Source organism: Taudactylus pleione, unplaced genomic scaffold, assembly GCF_031769625.1.
Source record: "Taudactylus pleione unplaced genomic scaffold, aTauple2 ptg000025l, whole genome shotgun sequence".
Lineage (NCBI taxonomy): Eukaryota > Metazoa > Chordata > Amphibia > Anura > Myobatrachidae > Taudactylus > Taudactylus pleione.
In genome coordinates this window covers 11,596,520-11,616,617 of record NW_028284427.1, presented here as the reverse complement: position 1 = coordinate 11,616,617, position 20,098 = coordinate 11,596,520, and the positions used below count along the sequence as shown (strand labels likewise).

Below are 20,098 nucleotides of genomic sequence, written 5' to 3'. Positions count from 1 at the left end.
ATCCAGCAGCTTGTGCCCAATTCTCGGCTGGATCCATGAGGCCAGTACAAACTGTCATGCCTGAGGGCTGGTTTGGATTGGAACAGGCGTGGGAAGCTGAAGAAGAGACATGAGAGGCATGAATGAACTTAGGTGGTTTGAGCCAGGACTTCCTCATGTAGAGATGTGAGGAGGTAGAGATACGGCAGTGGATGATGGGCCCGAAGGAGAGAACAGGAATAGAATGTCTTTATTGAAAAGAAGATTGGAATGGGACTGGACATAAAATACTTAAGGAATGGGCAGAATCTATGGGGACTGATGATGCTGGATTGAGAGCTGGATCGGTTGAGACCGATGTTGATGAATTGAAGAACTTAATTGATATGAGTCCAATGTTGGAGGCGCAAGCCTAGACAGACACCGGAGAGGTAAGAAAGTGTTTTTTAATGGCCGGGGCATGACAATGTGTACATTTATTCAATTACGTGATATTTCTTATAACTGTATTATAAAATGTCCACTGTGGCCAACACAATTTCCAAAAAACAAATCGATTGTTTTCCCGCCCTGCCAATTTTGAGATATCCCTATTAAGGTATCTGTAGCTGGCTGCAAGAAAACAAATCAAATTAGGGAGGGATAGTGGATCCATAATGGATTGTTTGGGAACTGCCAGGACACTGCGTCAGCCTTGACGTTGCTGAATCCAGCAGATTACATTGAAGTCAAACCTGGGTAGTAATAGTGTCCATCATGTCTGCTGAGATTTCACAGGTCAGTGAAAACAAAGAGGGGGTGAATCAGGGTGCAACACACTCAGTGATCACTGAGTCACAATAAATGTTTATGCTCCAGCAAAATGTCATACTGCTAGCTGTCTCCAATAACAGAACCACTTGGCTAGAGTAGCTACCAGAGACATACTACCGTCAGTCCAGCCATGCTGACATATTATGAAGAACAAAGCTGAAGTCAATGGGTCAGAGGGGTCTAATTTTGGAAATGTTTTGAATGTGGAAGCAACAAGTGTGGTAGAGGGACTGGATGTGTGGAGTGAAGGAAAAGAGAAGTTGTGGAAGAGACCCAGGAAGTGAACATAAGGAACAAAGATGAGCCTAAGGTTGTCCATGTCCATAACAAGCTAGAGGTGAGTTTTGAGACACATATTAAGCTGTATATAACACTACTTGATGTACCCGGTTTCACCCTAGTAGACCTTAGATATTTTCATTTCCTTCATACTATCTTAACTTAACTTGTATGCTTAGTTTATTTTATGCCACTGGTGTAAAAGAGAATACTAATGAAGTGAACATGTTTGGGGTGGCTGTCCATTAGCAGGCTGTAGAGAGGCTGGGTCTGAGGTCAGAAGGGTGGGAGCAGCACCTTGCCAGCACTGCAGCAAATGCCAGGGGCCTCCACCTTCCACTTAAGGGCATTGCAGTACTAGCACTTGTGGCTCATGGTACCCTGGGCTGTCTACCTCATAAGCCACGTCAGGATCATAAGCCATGCCTGAGTGAGACTTGACCTTCCATGGAAGTGCTCGCCTTTCCACTTATCTTCCAGGATTGTTTTGTTCATATTGTGATTCTGCTGCTCTGTGCACCTTTGGGTGATCTTGCTGATACCTGGCCACCGCTGCTCTGAGCAGCTTGGGGTGATCTTGCTGGTACCTGGCCACCTCTGCTCTGTGTACTTGGGGGTGATCTTGCTGATACAGTATCTGGCCACTCCTGCTCTGGATTAACCGCAGCACAGTGCACCATAGGATTAATCTGCGCATATTTCCTTGTTGCATCTTGAAGTTGCTTCCTCCTTTTAGCATGGGTGTATCTGGCGTGATGTTTGAAGGAGTCTTCTTAAGGACAGAAGATGCCTGTGAAAGGTGTGAGACGGACTAGTGCACACTTTTTGAGGTTCACATGGTAGGTACGCATCGCAATGGATAAAGCATAGCCTCCTCAGGGGTGATGTTCAGCACCAAAACTCTCACAGAGCTCACCATTGCGGTAAGCATTGAAAACTAACTGGAACAGTTGCCCAGCCGCCACCAGTTCGCGTACACTACTAAGTAAAGTGTTGGGACATGTCAAGGAGGTACTCAGCGGAGTCTTCCCTCTAGCTGTCGTGGGACATGATAGAGAACTCCTTCCAGTTGTCCACCATGTGCCGTAGTCTTCCCCCTAGCTGTCGTGGGACATGATAGAGAACTCCTTCCAGTTGTCCACCATGTGCCTCACAATTAGTTCATATACCTCCCTAGCCATTAGCTGAGTGTCATACATGCAGGCTCCGTCTCCTGACAGGGGGACAATGGTTTGAGGCACCATCTCCCCTATAGTCAAACTGTTAAGTCCTTTGCAGTGGTGACTTCAGAGGTAGGGCTGCAGTGCAGTCCATTATTCAGATAGGGGAGCCACACCAACTGTAACTCCAAATGCTGCCAAACATCACTGGCAGTTGGTGTGGCTCCCCTATTTGAATATTGGACTGTGCTACAGCCCCGCCTCTGAAGCCACCACTCAATTTAGACAATGAGCTTGCAGTGCCACAGCACTTGGGACATGTTGCATTGTCACCCAATCTCCTCAGTTGAGAGGAAACATTTTACCACTTTTCACCCCTTAAGGGGTTAAATTTTAAAAAATTCCAGCTTAGTGGGTGCTCACGTCATGGAAGGAATATACTACCCAAATTACGCTTTTAGGTCCAGGGTTTTGGGCTGGGCGTTGATGAGTCAGTCAGGACATTTGTTTATATATATATATATATATTTATTAAGACAGCTTCGAGGAAAGGGAGAGGTCTAAGGTGGAGAAGTAGACTTGGGTGTCATCAGCATAGAAGTGCTAACGTAGACACTAGTTGATTATTTCACCAAGTGAAGAAGTGTACACAGAGAAAAGCTGAAGGCTGGGGAATGGGCTTTGTGGGATCAAAACAGATAGAAGGCGGGGTGTATCATGTGTCACATGAGTGTCACATGAATGTATCACAAAAAAACATTATGATACATTCCACTCCTATTTGCATGCAAACCCACACTTTTTAACGCTGGTATACAGCAATACTTAACTGCTTGCAGAGCTCTTCTCATATAGAGCTGTCCCGGCGAAGAATTGACTTCCGTGTTTGTGACCCGGGAGTCCTAATTCACACATGTGGCTAACAGACAGCGCATGCACAAGCCACATGGAACTGAGTGAGATCCTTTGGGTAAATATCCACATTTAGGCCTACGCATGCAACGTATTTGCATCCAACTCTGAATTGGTTTCTATGTACTCTTAGTAATTACTGGGCAGCGTTCTGATCTGTGCCTGATGGAGGTCTGGGTTTTTCCCTGGAAAGTGGCAGTAGCAAAAGATCAGCATGAATGTCAGGCTGTTTAGCATTCTAGTTCCACTAATGAGCACTGTAACCCCCTAAATGTGTAAAGAGTAATACAGCTTAGGTGGAAGTCTATAGGTTGCTGCCAGAGAAAGGGTTAAAATATAAAAGTTAAAACAGACAGTGAGTTCTGCCCTGTATTGACGTTCATAAATTTAAATTCATTTGATTGTATTACACAGTCATGACATAAGTAGTAAATTAGTGTCCAGCTGAAAATATTCTGAATGTTATTTGGTAATTGCAGATTGCACTGTTCCTTGTCCAGATTCTATGCTTAAACGTAGACCCTAAATGATATATACATCACTACTGTAGTAATTAAACGCAGGAGATTCCAAAATCAAGTACTAAAAAAAAATCACAGCAAACACAGAACATAAGCAATGTGAGATACTAACAGAAAAGTTGACTGAAATAAACAATGTGCAGCCGTGTTCCCAACCCAGACTGTCTGCTGAGGAAACCTAACACGTGACGGCCTAGAATCAGCTCCAAAGCCACAAACACTAAGTTAAAAGGGACAGCCAACCAGTCAGATGAGCCCCTGGAAAAAACGGATAATTTGGCTGTTAATTGCCATCAGCGACGGGAAGATAAAGCAATATTTCAATATGAAATTTACCACTAAAGTTTATTTTCTCTTTGCCACCTAACTTAAGTAGGACATCCAAATGGATATGAAGTGGTCTCTAGAAATATATATATATATATATATATATATATATTCATTTTTTTTTTAGAGAAACAGCAGCTTAACCTTCAGGAATATAAAGGCGAGGCACCAAAAACCTTTGCCAATGCACCAGATGCTGCTTTCAGGGAAATAAAATACATATAATCTTGGCATCTGACATCTGTAATTACCGTCCAAACATGGGAAGGAGATGTAGGAATGCAGGAATGAGAACTAGGATAAGCATGCAACCACATTTGTTTTTTTCTCTCTGAACAACTGTGGAATTCCATTTCAATCCCTACCAAGTTCTTAAAATGACAGATTATAGGAATAGGTCTGTGATCATTCTCCCATTTAGCAAGCTCAGCCTGCTGATAGATGCTCATGGGAAGTTGTTATTAAATAAGAGAGATTGTACAGAACAGTGCGCCTTGTTTGATGCCAGAGGATATAGACTCTTAATAAGACCATTTATATAGCTCTCTGCTCTAGAGTCCTACATGTGTACACTCAACAAAATCCACAATGAATTACTTCTCGCTGGTTACCAAGACTTTGTATCTACAATCTGGGTTTTTCTCCCTGCAGAGATAAGCCTTCATTACAAGCATTAATGTAGGCCGGCCATCCATGGGCCATACAGGCAGATTCTGACACATGCACAGGGGAAAATTCAATTAGCCGTGATAATTTACCGTGGGCTAATTGATCCCCTGGGGCTATTCAATTAGCCCTGAAAGCTGCACTTAATGCGTATTTCTTTTCCATACCCGAAAATATATATGCGACAATTAGCATGTTATCAGGCGTTTAAGACCGAGGCTACCAACTTTTTTTTATTCAGGCTAACCGAATTCCCCCCTTAGGCTGATAGGGGACCATTTGACATCTTATTCCTTCCACAATTGAGCACCTGCTGCCCTATAGTGACTGCAATATAGCACGGAAAAAAAAATGATAGTTCAAATATGACAGTATCCAAAATATAATATAGAGTACAAAATATGTTAGAGATACTATAGGTGGAAAAAAGAGATGACTTAAATCTATAAAGCTGTTCAGCAAAATGTTAATCACAATTTTTGCTGGTAAAATTTGTTTCACAGTCCTATCAAAACTATACCACACAGCAAAATCAGATGACCAAATTCACCTCAATAATAGTCACAGATCACTGATCAAAACAGTTATAAAGTATAGTACTCGGATTGCAACAGGTTACGCTGAAGTAAAGTGTGAAAAAGAAAATGTAGAGAGTGTAGGGATTAAGTTAAAGAAGTACCTTGTTCTGCCTTTTAAACAGCCCTGTGCGTGGGTTCCGTATATTTTGTCGACAGTTAGAATGTAGACATGGTCATAATGTCATACTTGCCTACCCTCCCAAACGTCCAGGAGGCTCCTGAAAATCGGGGTGGCACTCCCGGCTACCCGGAAAACTGGACTGGTCATAGGCACCCTCTCCACCAACTTGCACCCCCCTCCCCACGGCCGCCCACTTACAGAGCATAAGTGTATGGTCCGAGGGGCCGATGAAGCGATCTGCGCTGGATTGCGTCATGATAGCCCCGCCTCGCTATATAATGCCTGTTTTCTCCGCATTGTATAGCGAATGTTCTAGTGGATGCGGATTTAGACGCTGATCACAGCTAATGTTGCAAAACTGTGGTTGCAGAGGAAAGTACATCCCCAACACTAATACTAACTCTAACCTCAACCATAATGTCTGCATTTCATTTGTCGACATTTTATAATATCCACATTGGGAACATGTCGACTTGATAACTGTCGACATTTTTACAATGTTGACATTATGAATGTCAACATGCTGACCGCATCCCTCTGCTTGTACGTCTCTGGATGAATCCCAGCATTGAACAGCTGTCTGTGCACAGTCTGGTCAGTAAACAGTAATGTTAAAGAGGACATGTCAGGTTTGTGAATAAGTACATTTACAAAGTGCCTTACAGTTGTGTTTAAACAAAAAAAAAGGTTCTCCTTTGCTCCCACAGCTCTGGAGACAGCATAGGATATAGGTGCAAATGCTGTCTGACAACTTCAGTGTTGGTGCACTTCTCGTACATGGGTGGTCTGTCCTCACGCCACTGCCTCACAGAAGCAGATGAACTGTATAGCATGAAAGCTGTCAGACGGCATCTGCATATAGCAAGCGCCAATATATTATTCATTTTCTGAGCCGCTTTTATTAAAAGCAACAAGGCACCTACAGCTGTGTCATGTTACAGAATCTCTGCTTTCCTCTCTACACATTTCAAGTCATCTCACTTGTACCTGCCTTTACAGCGCTGTTACCAACCGGATAATATTTAACTGAAAAATTACAAATTATAATACAACTTAAAACGCAGGAAATGTTACAGCCTGGGACAACAGATCAACCTTTACTCCAGGGACATCTGACAGTCTAAACTTGAAGACATTAAAATAAAATGTGTATTTGCGGCTATTTCTCCTGGGCCTGATGTGACACAAATTTCAATACTCATTTTCAGTTATTTTTCTATAACGTCTCTTTACATTTAACTTTAAGAATTGGATAAGATCTATTCACATTCAACAACGTCGGCCGCTAAATTAAAAAGAAAAAAAAAAGTCTAAAATCTTTAATTTTCCAGTATTACAAATATAAAACCTTATTCAGATTTGGATGTGAACACAAGTTAAAGCTTTTTAATCCGCAACTTCTTTCTTAATTCATTTTTCTGCTCATACGCGGGAGACTTGCATTTGCTGCCCCCGATGCCATGGGGGACAGGACGTGGATTGGAGAGGCAAAGTACAGTAAGGACAAGCTGCCAGCGAAAAGACACTTATGTTACTGTTTGGAGGGACGTAACTTAAAAGTGCTAAAACCCTTGTGTAATTCCTAACTGATGATAATGATGGGAGCAGGCTGCTTCTGATTGGTAAAGTGCATTTAAAGCACACCCACTTATGCAAATGTATTAAAAGTGCTGAACAATCGTTTTTAAAAAATAAAGTATGTTTAACACGCAGTATGGAAAGGGGGATGGCATCCATATGTTTATTAGCATGGAAATTTATATTTTCTATTTGCATCTCGTTCACTTAATATCTGCACTCCAGGGAAGTAACTAGGTATTTGGGGGCCCCATAGCAAAAGTTTGTAAGGGCCCATATGTACCACCTAATGGTGAAAACTTTATATAACACATGTAACTTTGACAAGGAAGATGGGTCCCCATCAGCTCTGGGCTCAATAGCAGCTGCACCTCTTGCACCTGTGGTCAGAGCCGTACCTAGACTATTTGGTGCCCTGTGCCAGAGAGAGCATTGGTGCCCCCCCCATTGTTTAAATAGGAACATAAGGTAGTGCACCTTAAAAAAGGGACATGGCCTCATGGGGAAGGGCCAGGGAAGAGATAGGGGAGGCCAGGAGATGCTGGGGATAAAAGAAGAGGAAGCTACAAGTGAGAATGATGATAAACAGGAAAATTGACAGGCCCAAACAGCGCCCCCTGCCCTGCGGTGCCCTGTGCCATGGCACTGGTCGCACTATCCTAGTTATGGCCCTGCCTATGGTAGTTATACCCCTTGCTGGACTCTCTGACCATGTAATGTGGATTCCTCCTTGTACATCTCAGGTAAGCCACTACTGCTTTTATGCTGCAGCCACATCTGCTCCTGTTACTTGCACGGGGAGGGAGTCACATTTTTCTACCTATTCAGAATTGGTCACATCTCGTATTTGCGACTAACTCTTCAGTAGCTAAAACTTTTAAATCCAGGCGGATCATGTGATTACGTTCCGAATGTCCAACTCTGAATGAAGCCCAAAGTATATAAATGGATGATTGTAGAGGATACAGGGAAAATATAACTATTTATTTAGGATGAGCACATAAAAAATGACTTGCTATGATTTATAGCTCAGCTAAATTAGCACAGGCAAACAGTAGAGTCTTTCAATACATTTTTACATTTATGAAGGTAAAATAAACAAGACATTGCATAACTCAGTGCTTTTGGCTTCACTTTCTTACCATGGTGAAGATCTTTCTCGACAAGTTTCATCTGCAGCTGGAAAATTTGCTCTTCAAGTTTGCATATGGAGTGTTTCATCTTCTCTCGCCTGGTGATCATGTAGCATAGGTTTCTAACCTGTGATAGATAGGTATTTTAAAACATATAGAAAAAGTAATACAATGCAGAGAGCTGTAAGATTTTATCTCGAGCACCATGAAAAGCTGGAGGAAAAGTAGGGCAAATGCTCATCAAATCTCATTAGTCTTATTGATCCATGTAAATCAAGACAGAAAATGTTTATGTTTTTATGTTTGTTATTAAAAATCAACTAAAAAGTAAAAAACTATTTGCTCCAAAAAGAATCGTCTTATTTTAAAGAAAAGTTCTAATATTATGACTAGTTGTTTACCAACTCACAATCTAATGTCCTATACTGTATATCAGCCATCTCCTTATTAGCATTACAGACAGGAAGTTGTGCCAGCATCCGAAAAATTAAGTATACTTGTGTAAGTATTATTTACTTTAGTGTTTTGTTTTATAAGCAAAGTGCATTGAAAGCCCAGTTATGGAGTTATGCTATAACCACTTAACTGACAAATAAACAGAAATTGATTTTTTTAAAATGTAAATTTAGTATTTAAAAGCTTACTTAACTACTTAAGTGAACAAAACAACAACAAAAAAACGGCAAAAGGATGCTGAGCACCACCGCAGCAGGCATCTATAGTAGACTCTTGTAGTGCCCACGGCTGTGGCATTTTACCATCACTCTTGTAGGCATATATCTGGACTCTCCTGTAATATTTACCCCACACGGTATTCTTGATTTTCCTGCATCGTTATCCCCAATTTTTTGTATCCGTAGGACATCATTACCCCCCCAGTGACTTATGTCCCCATTGTAGAATTAACTCAACCCTCCCAGTGGTAATAGATCTCCCAGTGGCAATCCCTCTACACCCCAGTCCAATGGGCCCCACTGAAGTATCACACCCTTCCCTCCCATGGCAATAATCAACCTGTGGCAAATGATCCCCCACACCAGTCCCCTCCCTCCCCAGTGGCTACAGATATACCCACAGTAGCACCTACCCAATCTCCTCCGGCCTCATGCAAAGAAATAGTGCTCAAAGTGAACCCCTTGAAGGGGAACTTCAGTTTCCCTCTTTTGCACCGAAGTACACCCGTCACGTGGCATTCTGGAGTGCAAAATTGTCATGTAATGTCAGCGTTCAAAGACTGCAACATCACTGCCAGGGTGCAGACCACAGGGGGAATCAGTTCTGTCGGGGCATGCAGCAGGAGGGCACAGTCGCATGGGATGTGATTGTGTCAGTAGAAGCCCATCTGAAAACAGTCGCATCCCATGCGACCATGCCAGTTAAGTGGTTAAAATGTGCACCCACACCCATACCTGTGTATAGTGTCTGTGGGTTCTGTTTTAAAATTGCACATTCAGGAAGGAAGACCCAGTGTTCAAAGCTTGCTGTAGTGTAGCATAATGACAAGTTTGGCACTTGTTAGCCCATGATGCCACCTTAAGCTGGGTAAGTGTACCCAGATGATGTCAGCCCGACAGGCCAACATATCGTACTGCGGGTACACATTGAGCAATGGAATGAAGGACGGAACGATCCCTCATCCCTCATCCAGCAAGGCCGAGTGGATGATATTGCATGTGACCGCGGGAGCACTGGGATAGTCCATATACACTGGACGATCCGGTCGATATGTCGTTACGATTCGGCCGGAAACGACATATCAGGCCGACATCGTCCTAGTGTGTACCCAGCTTAGGCTGTTGAAAGAGCATTCGAAAGTCCTAGTGCCAACAGTAAGCACTCTGGGACTTTTAAATGTTTGTACGCTGATGGGCATGGGCAGAATTTCTGTATACAAACAAAGTATGTATACAGAAATTAAATTCATTTATGTTTCATATACACCTTAAACACAGAGCCTGAAGGTAATTTTATACAATATTTGTAATAATTTGTGCCTTAGACAAAGTTTGTGTACATTGAACCATCAAAAATCACAGTCATGCCAAAATTATTCCATATTTCGGCTCTGTGTATAAGGTGTATATGAATTTAATTTCTGTATACAAACTTTGCTTGAGCCACAAAATTATTTAAAATATTGTATAAAATTACCTGCAGGCTGTCTATATAAGGTGTATATAATACATAAATGCATTGTGTGGGTATATTGGGGTCCTATTCCCAAGATATTTCAGTATGGTATGCAATTATTCCAAAATACGGAATATTCTGTTATCCAAAATACCCCTGGTCCCAAGCATTTTAGATATGGGAGACTCAACCTGTATTATATATATATATATATATATATATATATATATAGATAGTATTTATTAAATCATATAGCAACACACAAAATTAAATATATCAAATGCACATTATATAAAATATTATAAAAAATTCTCAAGCTGTAAGATATTATCCACAGTTATAATCACAGGCCTAAATATATATTCCTATTTAGGCCTGTATTCAATTAGTTTCTTACCCGCTATACTTTTTTGCAAGCCAAACTTTTCGCCTACATCGCGCCTTTTGGCCGCGGAAACTTAACGTGCGCGCCCCCGCTATTCGCCGTATTAAATTCCACAAGACGCGAAAACGGAGACACTCGAATTCAGAACAGACGAAAAGTGGTGTCAGATTCGGGGAGATCAGCTTGAACCCCCCAAAAAGATGCAGAAACATTGGGGATTAATGTAGTAGTGCCCGATTAGCCCTATTGAAACAGCTTAAGTTCGCACAGTTGCCTCTAATTAGCGTCTTTGCACAAGTGGTGAAGAATAGCATAAAGCAGTATTTTGAGGAGAAAATAAGTAGTCCGGTCAAATTTGGGGTACTTGAAAATGGGTGCAAGCATATTTAAAAGTCACTAAACTGAAGTTATAAGAAACGTAAAATACGCACCTTCAGCAAACACCTGCAATCAAGAAACACCTCACCCATACTTGCAGACCACCCAAAAGTCTATTTCGCTACTTTTTAAGTTTGTATTCCCACTTTGTACTTTTTTGCCCCCTTTTTCAAAGTGCTTTTTTGGGGTGTTCCTCACTTTTTTTTAGTTTATTTCTTGACACAGTTACCCTTTGAGGGGCTGTCCCAAGAATACTGAGTGGTTTCCCCACCTTTGCACCCCAAAATAGCGGTTTTGCACTTCTTTTCTCCTGCTATTCATAGGTGAATCTTTTTCGCCTATTACATTGCATTGCGTTTTCGTGTATGCGAAAAGTGATTGCAATTGAATATGGAGATAAGTTTCCGCCTGGCGAACAGTCGCAATCGGCGATACTTTTTTGCGGATTCCGACTTTTCGCGGCTAATTGAATAGGGGCCTTAGTGATCCTTTCTAGTGCGTTATCCTTTCTGTATATGGCTTTAGTTAGCATCTTATTGGCTATATTAAGATGTTTTAGATCTAAGTAATAAAATACAAAATGCTTCTGCACCAGAAGAAACAAAATTAGGTTTGTTTTTCTAGAAACAAATTTACAACAACAACTTTTATTTAATCAGTGGCAGAAACCTATTATAGATCAGATTTAACTGATTAATAGGTTGTAGTTCAGTCTCTTTACCACTGTCTGACCAAAGGCAACCTGGAGTCAGCATAGTGTGAAAAGAGATGGGTCTATTTGCACTATGAAGTGGTCTATGCATCATTTAACACACGGATGCCTTGAACACTAGTTGTAACTGGCACCTGTCTGTTTTCTACCTCATGCACTGCAGGAAATATTGCTTCTATTTCGTAGTGCGAGAGGGGAGTCTGAGCATGACACACTGGTACAGCTTATTCTTATCAGTATAAAGTACTGCAGCAATGGCATGATAAGGGAGGTGGTGATTCATTTCATTGTTGTAAAAGTGTTTAGTGCAGAGGTTCCCAAACTCGGTCCTCAATGCACCCTAACGGACAGGTTTTAAGGATAAGGGAGTGTTTATTTAATAAAGTAATACAACATATGGTGTGGGTACTGTTTTTATTGTAATTATTTTTTTACAGTTGAACTACAGGTGCCAGCCGGCTGGGCGTGCTGGCACTTGTGGTTTGACAAGTGTCATCAGGCCAGGCTTGCTGTGGACTTATAGACCCTGTAACCCTGCACCAACCACCACCTGGTTGTCATTGGGGGGAGGGGGGACACCATTTTTTTTGGGTATCCAATTTCCCAGGATTCCAGTCCTGGGAAAACCAGTTTGGGGCTGGCTGTCATTATGGCAGGAGGACCCCACGCTGTGTGTCCCCCTGCTAAATCGTCAGCCCCCGGCTGGTTCAGATTGGTTATGGTATTTCTAATACCAGCCTAGGTTCAAGGGTCCGGGGCAGGTTATGGATTTGGTTTTACTTTTTTTTTTAAACTAATGAAGTCTGCACAGATCATAGTGATCTGAGCAGTGCTTCACCCAAACTTGCCTGCCACAGAAATCTGCAGCTCCTTTACTGGTCTATGTAAAAAATATGAGATATGGTAAGAACTTACCCTTGTTATCTCTATTTCTACGAAGTCCATAGGGTTCCACAGGATACCTTGGGGTATAGGTGTGACGTCAGTCGCTGGGCACCATAGAGTTAAGCTTTTCAGCCTCCCAGGATGCACTAGGGTCCCCCTCCTATACCCCGCCCCCGAGCCAAGGCACCTCAGTTAGTTATCAAGCCATAGGCCGGAGGAGGAGAAGGAAGAGAGAGAAAAAAGATCTGGACACATACAAGAATCACATTCTCACCAGAGGGAGACGGAAAACCGGTGACCAGAGCAAAGCCCATCTGCAGCACAGGTGCAACAGGGCGGGAGTCCTGTGGAACCCTATGGACTTCGTAGAAATAGAGATAACAAGGGTAAGTTCTTACCATATCTCATATTTTCTACTTCAGGGTCCATAGGGTATCCACAGGATACCTTGGGGATGTCCCAAAGCAGTATCCTTTAAGGGTGGGGACGTTCCTGTGCAGAAAGGAGAATCCGCCGCCCGAAGGAAGCATCCTGAGAGGCGAAGGTGTCAAACCTGTAATACCTCACGAAGGTATGGACAGAGGACCACGTAGCAGCCTTGCAGATCTGAACTGCCGAGGCACCACGTCGAGCTGCCCACGAAGGACCCACAGACCTAGTGGAATGAGCCTTCAGAGAAGGAGGGACCGGTAGGCCTTCATTAAGATAAGCTTCAGAAATAGCCATACGGATCCAGGCTGCCAAAGTTTGCTTTGAAGCAGGCCAACCCTTTTTCACGGAAGCCATAGAGGACAAACAAAGCGTCCGACTTCCTAAACGAAGAAGTGCGGTCAACATAAGTCCTTAAGGCCCGCACAACATCCAAAGAGGCCTCACCCACGGAAAGACCCGGTGAGTTAAAGGCCGGAACAACTATTTCCTCGTTAACATGAAACTGGGAAACAACTTTGGGAAGAAACTCGGGCCGAGTGCGGAGCACTGCCCTGTTCCCATGAAAAACCAAGAAAGGGGGTCTACAAGAAAGAGCCCCTAACTCAGAAACACGTCTGGCCGAAGCAATGGCCAGAAGGAAAACAGTCTTAGCTGTTAGCCATTTAAGATCCACTGAGCCCAGTGGTTCAAACGGCGGTCCTTGGAGAGCCCTCAGGACCACAGCCAAATCCCAAGGCGCCACAGGTGGAACAAAGGGCGGCTGAATGCGGAGAACACCCTGCATAAAGGTGCGCACATCCGGGATTGTAGCAATCCTACGGTGAAACCAGACAGATAGGGCCGAAACCTGTACCTTCAAAGAAGCAAGGCGAAGCCCATGATCTAGTCCCGCTTGCAGGAAGGCGAGAATCCGAGACAGACGAAACTCCCGCGGTGCATAACCTCTCGGTCGACACCACTGGAAGAACGTATGCCACACGCGATGGTATATCCTCGCGGAAGACGGTTTCCGAGCTCGTAACATGGTACGCACCACAGAGCTGGAAAACCCCCGGGACCTCAGCATGGCCGTCTCAACAGCCACGCCGTCAAAGACAGCCGAGTCAGGTCCGGGTGAAGGCAAGGACCCTGAGACAGAAGGTCCGGTCGTAGCGGCAACCGCAGAGGACTGTCCACGGACAGACCCTGAAGGTCTGAGAACCAGTGCCGTCTGGGCCACGCGGGAGCTATCAACAGGAGCGACCCTCCTTCCTGTTTGAATTTCCGGATTATCCGTGGAAGAAGGGAGACCGGAGGGAACAGGTATGCGAACCGGAACGTCCACCGGACGGACAGAGCATCCACCAGAGACGCCCCTTCGTCTCTTGTGCGAGACCCGTACACCGGCAACTTGTTGTTGTGCCGGGACGCCATGAGGTCGATTTCTGGAAGACCCCACCTGTCCACCAGTAGTTGAAAAACGTCCGGGTGCAGGGACCATTCCCCCGGATGAACGTCCTGGCGACTTAGAAAGTCCGCCTCCCAATTTAGCACTCCCGGGATGAAGACCGCTGATATGGCCGGAAGATTGCGCTCCGCCCAAACCAGGATCCGAGAGACCTCTACGAGAGCCGCCCGACTGCGAGTTCCTCCTTGCCTGTTTATGTAGGCCACGGTGGTAGCGTTGTCCGACTGGACCTGCACCGGGCGACCCTGGAGAAACCGCTGTGCCTGCTGGAGAGCATTGAAGATCGCACGGAGTTCCAAGATATTTATTGGGAGCTCCGCTTCTGTCGGCGTCCTCCTGCCCTGGAACAAGTGTGGACCCGAAACTGCTCCCCAGCCCCGAAGACTGGTGTCCGTTGTCAACAGGACCCAATTTGGAACCCAGAACGGACGTCCCTTGTTGAGGTGGGTCGTCTGTAACCACCACGCAAGGGACAGGCGAACCTCCGGGGTGAGCACAATCGTCCGGGACTTCAGAGACTGAGGCAGCCCGTTCCACTTGGACAGGATCAGGTGCTGCAGAGGTCTGGAGTGAAACTGGGCGTATTCCACCATGTCGAACACCGACACCATGGAGCCCAGTAACCTCATCGCCGAGTGTAAGGACACCCGGCGGCTGTGCAGACAACTGCGCACCCTTGACTGTAAAGCAGAGATCTTGTCCTCCGTCACGAAGATCCTTTGCTGTCCCGAGTCCAATAAGGCTCCAAGATGCAGAATCCTCCAAGACGGGATTAGAGTGGACTTCTGCCAGTTGATTAGCCAGCCGTGCCGTTGCAGCAGTGCAATGGTCAGGTCCAAGTGGCGTAACAGGAGCTCTGGAGATCCTGCCACCAATAACAGGTCGTCCAAATACGGCAACATGCGGACTCCCTGCAGCCGCAGAGAAGCCGCCATGACCGCCATCACCTTGGTGAAAACACGTGGTGCTGTTGCCAGGCTAAAAGGTAACGCCCGAAACTGGAAGTGGTCGCTGCGCATTGCAAACCTGAGGAACTGTTGATGGCGCAAAAGAATAGGGACATGCAGGTAAGCGTCCTGTATGTCCAATGACACCATGTAGTCCCCAGGTTCCAGCGCTAGAATGATGGACCGTAGGGTCTCCATCCGAAACTTCGGGACCCGCAAAGACTTGTTGAGTGCTTTGCGGTTGAGAATCAGACGATATGACCCATTGGGTTTCTGTACCAAAAATAGATTTGAATAGAAACCCTGGCCCCTCTGGGAGAATGGAACAGGCACTATAACTCCAGCCTGGAGCATAGTGTGCAATACCTTCCGCAGCTCCGTAGCCTTGTTCCGGTCTGATGGTAGACCCGTGGTGAAGAATCGAGCCGGGGGTCTGTGCCGGAAGGAGAGGGCGTACCCGTGGGAGACCACCTCCAGAACCCAAGTGTCTGTCGTAGTGACCGACCAACACTGGGCGAACTGCAGCAGGCGGCCTCCCACCCTGGGATCCCCCAAAGGGAGGCCCGGACAGTCAGGCCGCAGGCTTGTCATCTGGCTTGGGGGCCGGACGTCTGGTACTGCATGCCTGCTTCCGGGGCTTGACCGATTTCTTAGGGCCAGCCTGTCGAGGAAACGACTGTGGTTTGGGCCTGCCCTGGGCCCTAGATGACCGAAAGGACGATGGTCCAGAACCAGAAGGAGCAGCGGCCGACGGGAGACAAGCAGATTTGGCTGCCGCCAGCGTGGCCACAATCTTATCCAGATCCGGACCGAAGAGAACTTCTCCGGTAAACGGCAACGCTTCCAGACCTTTCTTGGAATCTGCGTCCGCCTTCCAGGATCGCAGCCACAAGGTGCGACGAGCAGCTACCGCTGCTGAAGAAATTCTAGACACCAGAGTACTAATGTCTAGAGCCGCCTCGTTGATGTAGGTGGCCGAATCACGGAGATTGCCAATCAACAAAAGAAGCCTCTAATGAATCCGCCCAGCGCTCCATCGCTCTGGCAACCCAGCAAATGGCCATAGCCGGCCGTGCTGCCTCCCCTGCAAGGGAATAAGCGGACTTCGGGCAGATTTCTACCTTGCGGTCCGTAGCATCCTTAAGGGAGGACATGGATGGCATCGGCAATGTGGCACTACGGACAAGACGGGTCACGTGAGAATCCACCTGTGGAGGGGATTCCCACTTAGCAAAATAATTATTCGCGAACGGATAAGCCACCGCCAGGCGTCTCTGCGGCTGGTATCTTTTGCCAGGTTGTTTCCACGCCTCCTCTAAATGGTCCACCAACTGACCCGAAAGAGGAAAGACTGTGGCATCACCCTTCACATCTTTGAAAAAGGCATACTTAGATTTAGCCGCTGGGGGAACTTTGTCCTCAATCACCAAGGCTGTGCGGACCGCCCGAATAAGTCCAGGAATATATACTTTGGACTTAGCATCAGCGTCCTTAGTATGGAGAGGTTCCTGATCGTAAGGATCCAGAATCTCCCCATCATCAGACGTCCCTTCGTCATCCTCATAAGGAGCGGACAGAGACGCCACCGGCCTTTTATGAGGCCGCATCACAGACTCCCCTTGCAACACATCCGACAAGTGCTGTACAGAACTCGTCAGGGAGTTAACCCACGCTGGCTCCTGAGAACCCGGGAGCGGGGAAATAGGGAGACTGTGGGGTACCACCAATTGTCGTGGGAACCCCTGCATGGGTGACGACACCACAGACTGCTGGGACAAACCCATCGGAGTAAACGCGGGCTGCGGAGCTAACTGGCCCACTAAAGCTGTTAACGCCTGAGCGAAACAAGCCCAGGGCGGCTCCTGTACCGGTGCTGTAACCGTAATAGGCCGCGCCATGGACAAACACTGCCGGCAAAGGCCCTCCGCGCTACCCTCCTCCTCCGCTAACGGTACTTTGCACGTGGTACACTGTAGCCGGAGGGGAAAATCACTTTCAGACATGATGGCACCACGTATGTGACCTCTCTCACCAATTAAGTATTAAATAGGCGAGAGACCACCCTGCAGCACCGCACCGCAAGGGCTTTAGCAGAAAGAACAGGGACAGTAATAAAGCTGACAGTTTAGAGAAGAAAAGTTACAGGCAGCGCTAGCACAGTCACATACAATGCAGAGAAATAACAATTCCTGCACTAACAGCGCTGATCACTCAACTACACAGACACAGGGCCTGGTAGGACACAGCGCTGCATACACAGACCTGAGCCACAGTGGAGGAGAGGTATGCGGGGGGACCCAGACCACGATGCATCCGTCCAGCGCTTCCAGCAGCATTCACCATGCGTTCTGGAGAAGATGGCAGCCGAGGAGCAGAGAGGAGGCTGGCCTGGGGGAGGAGCGCTGCCACAGGACCAGTCGGCAGCATGCAGAGAGGGCTGTGTGCAGCGGGGGAGGCGCCGGCTGTGAGACAGGGAAGGCGCGCTCCCCTGGCATGCATTTAACCCCTGGGACGCCGCAGCGCTACCGCTCTGCTGCGGTCCGCTGTCCCATGGGGTAGTGGAAAGCGCAGGTTGGTCGCCTGGCTCCACGCTGCAGCCAGTCCCCAGGGAGCCCCCTGCCTGGGGACTTAGGACCATGTGACCAGCGGGGACCCACCGCGGGACCCCGCTGCTTACCTTTGTCCCCCTTGGATCCGGCCATGGTCCGGAACATCTGGGGTCACCGCTAGCTGTGACCCCAGATGCTCACCAGCATCCCCGGATCGGTACCGGCGTTCTGGTACCGGCGGGGGTGTAGGGAAGACAGCATGGATGTCAGGACTGACTGTCCATGCTGTACATCCAGATGTGCAGCCACAGCTGCACTGAAGAAAGCTTCAGGGGCTCTTCTAGCCCCCACTCCGACAGGTGCACCCGACGCCGGCCGGGCACCAAACTAAACTGAGGTGCCTTGGCTCGGGGGCGGGGTATAGGAGGGGGACCCTAGTGCATCCTGGGAGGCTGAAAAGCTTAACTCTATGGTGCCCAGCGACTGACGTCACACCTATACCCCAAGGTATCCTGTGGATACCCTATGGACCCTGAAGTAGAAATATCAATAGTTCCTAAAAGACCAAAAAACCAAAATGGACCTTTAGTAAAATTACCCCATAAAAGTAAATTGTCCATTGAAAATCCATTCAACCCCTGCTGACCAGCACTTGGTACAAAACTTATTTTGTTGCAATGACAACTTAAGTCTGTAGGGATCCGTTTCTGCCAGGTTTGCACAATGTTTGGGAGGGCCATCGGGGGGGGGGCACTGATGTCGCGGGATGGACACCTGGCAGAAAGGGGAGGGCCTGCTCTTCACTTCCTGTAGTTTCTAGATTTTTCCTTTTTTTTTCTTTTTAAGGAGAGCAGCGGCAGCGCTGCTGCTGTCTCCTTCAGATTAGGTTGAGCTTGTGGGCACTAGGACCCGCCGCGGCTCTAACAGTCTCGGTCTGGCTCCGGCAACACGTGCAGGCGCGTCAATGCCCGGGGGTCGGGACTCAACAGTGGAGACAGAACAGCAGCCGGTAAGTTTAAACATGCTGTGCTGTGCCTGTGAAAGCAGGGGAGAGGGTGGCCTGGCTGGACACACACAGAAGGGGGGCTGGTTGGTTACATAAGGGGGCCTGGCTGGACACACACAGAAGGGGGGCTGGTTGGTTACATAAGGGGGCCTGGCTGGACACAAACAGAAGGGGTGCTGGTTGGTTACATAAGGGGGCCTGGCTGGACATACACAGAAGGGGGGCTGGTTGGTCACAAAAGGGGGCTTGGCTGGACACACACAGAAGGGGGGCTGGTTGGTCACATAAGGGGGCCTGGCTAGACACACACAGCAGGGGAGCTGTTTGGTCACATAAGAGGGCCTGGCTGGACACTCACAGAAGGGGGGCTGGTTGGACACATAAGGGAGCCGGGCTGGACACACACAGAAAGGGGGCTGGTTGAACACGTAAGGGGGGCTGGCTGGACACACACAGAAGGGGGCCTGGCTGGACACACATGTAAGGGGGGCTGGCTGGACACATTAGGGGGCCTGGCTGGACACATAAGGGGTGCTGGCTGGACACATAAGGGGTACTGGCTGGACACACACATAAGGGGGACTGGCTGGATGCACATAAGGGGGACTGGCTGGATGCACATAAGGGGGACTGGCTGGACACAATTAAAGGGGGGCTGTCTGGATGCACACAAGGGGGCCTGGCTGGATGCACATAAGGGGGAGGGGCTGGCTGGACACACATAAGGGGGGTTAGCTGGATGCACATAAGAGGACAGGCTTGATATTTTTGGCCACATTTTTTTGTAGGAAAAAGGTAGTGGGGGAAGAGAGGCCCTGACGATTTTGTCAGTCCTGGGCCCCACAATTTCTGATGGCAGCCCTGTTTGGGAGTGTCCATTTTTGCCCCACCTGACCCAAACCTTATCCCACATAGGTCACTGATGTTACATGATAACCTTCAGACGCGTTTTAATGTGGATTTTAAGTAATAGCTTCTTTCTATCCATCTCCCATACAGGCCATTTGAATGCTGAGTTCCTGATAAGGGCATACTTACTAACATTATGGAAGGGGGCTGCCAGGTTGGTGCGGCAGGAGGTGTGGAGGCGGCTTAAGTGGGCGGTGTGGGGGCATGCCAGCGGCCAAGCCCCCCGCTTTATAATGCCGGTATTATAGCAA

At 47.0% G+C, this 20,098-nt stretch overlaps 1 protein-coding gene across 1 annotated transcript in view; it reads right to left on the bottom strand.

The window, feature by feature from the left end:
* JADE2 (jade family PHD finger 2) overlaps positions 1 to 20,098 on the bottom strand; it is a 490,240-nt gene that overhangs the window by 36,613 nt on the left and 433,529 nt on the right. Inside the window, exon 10 of the mRNA XM_088451347.1 lies at positions 8,077 to 8,194. Within this exon, the coding sequence (XP_088307473.1) occupies positions 8,077 to 8,194 (118 nt within the window). The remainder of the gene's footprint in view (positions 1 to 8,076; positions 8,195 to 20,098) is intronic.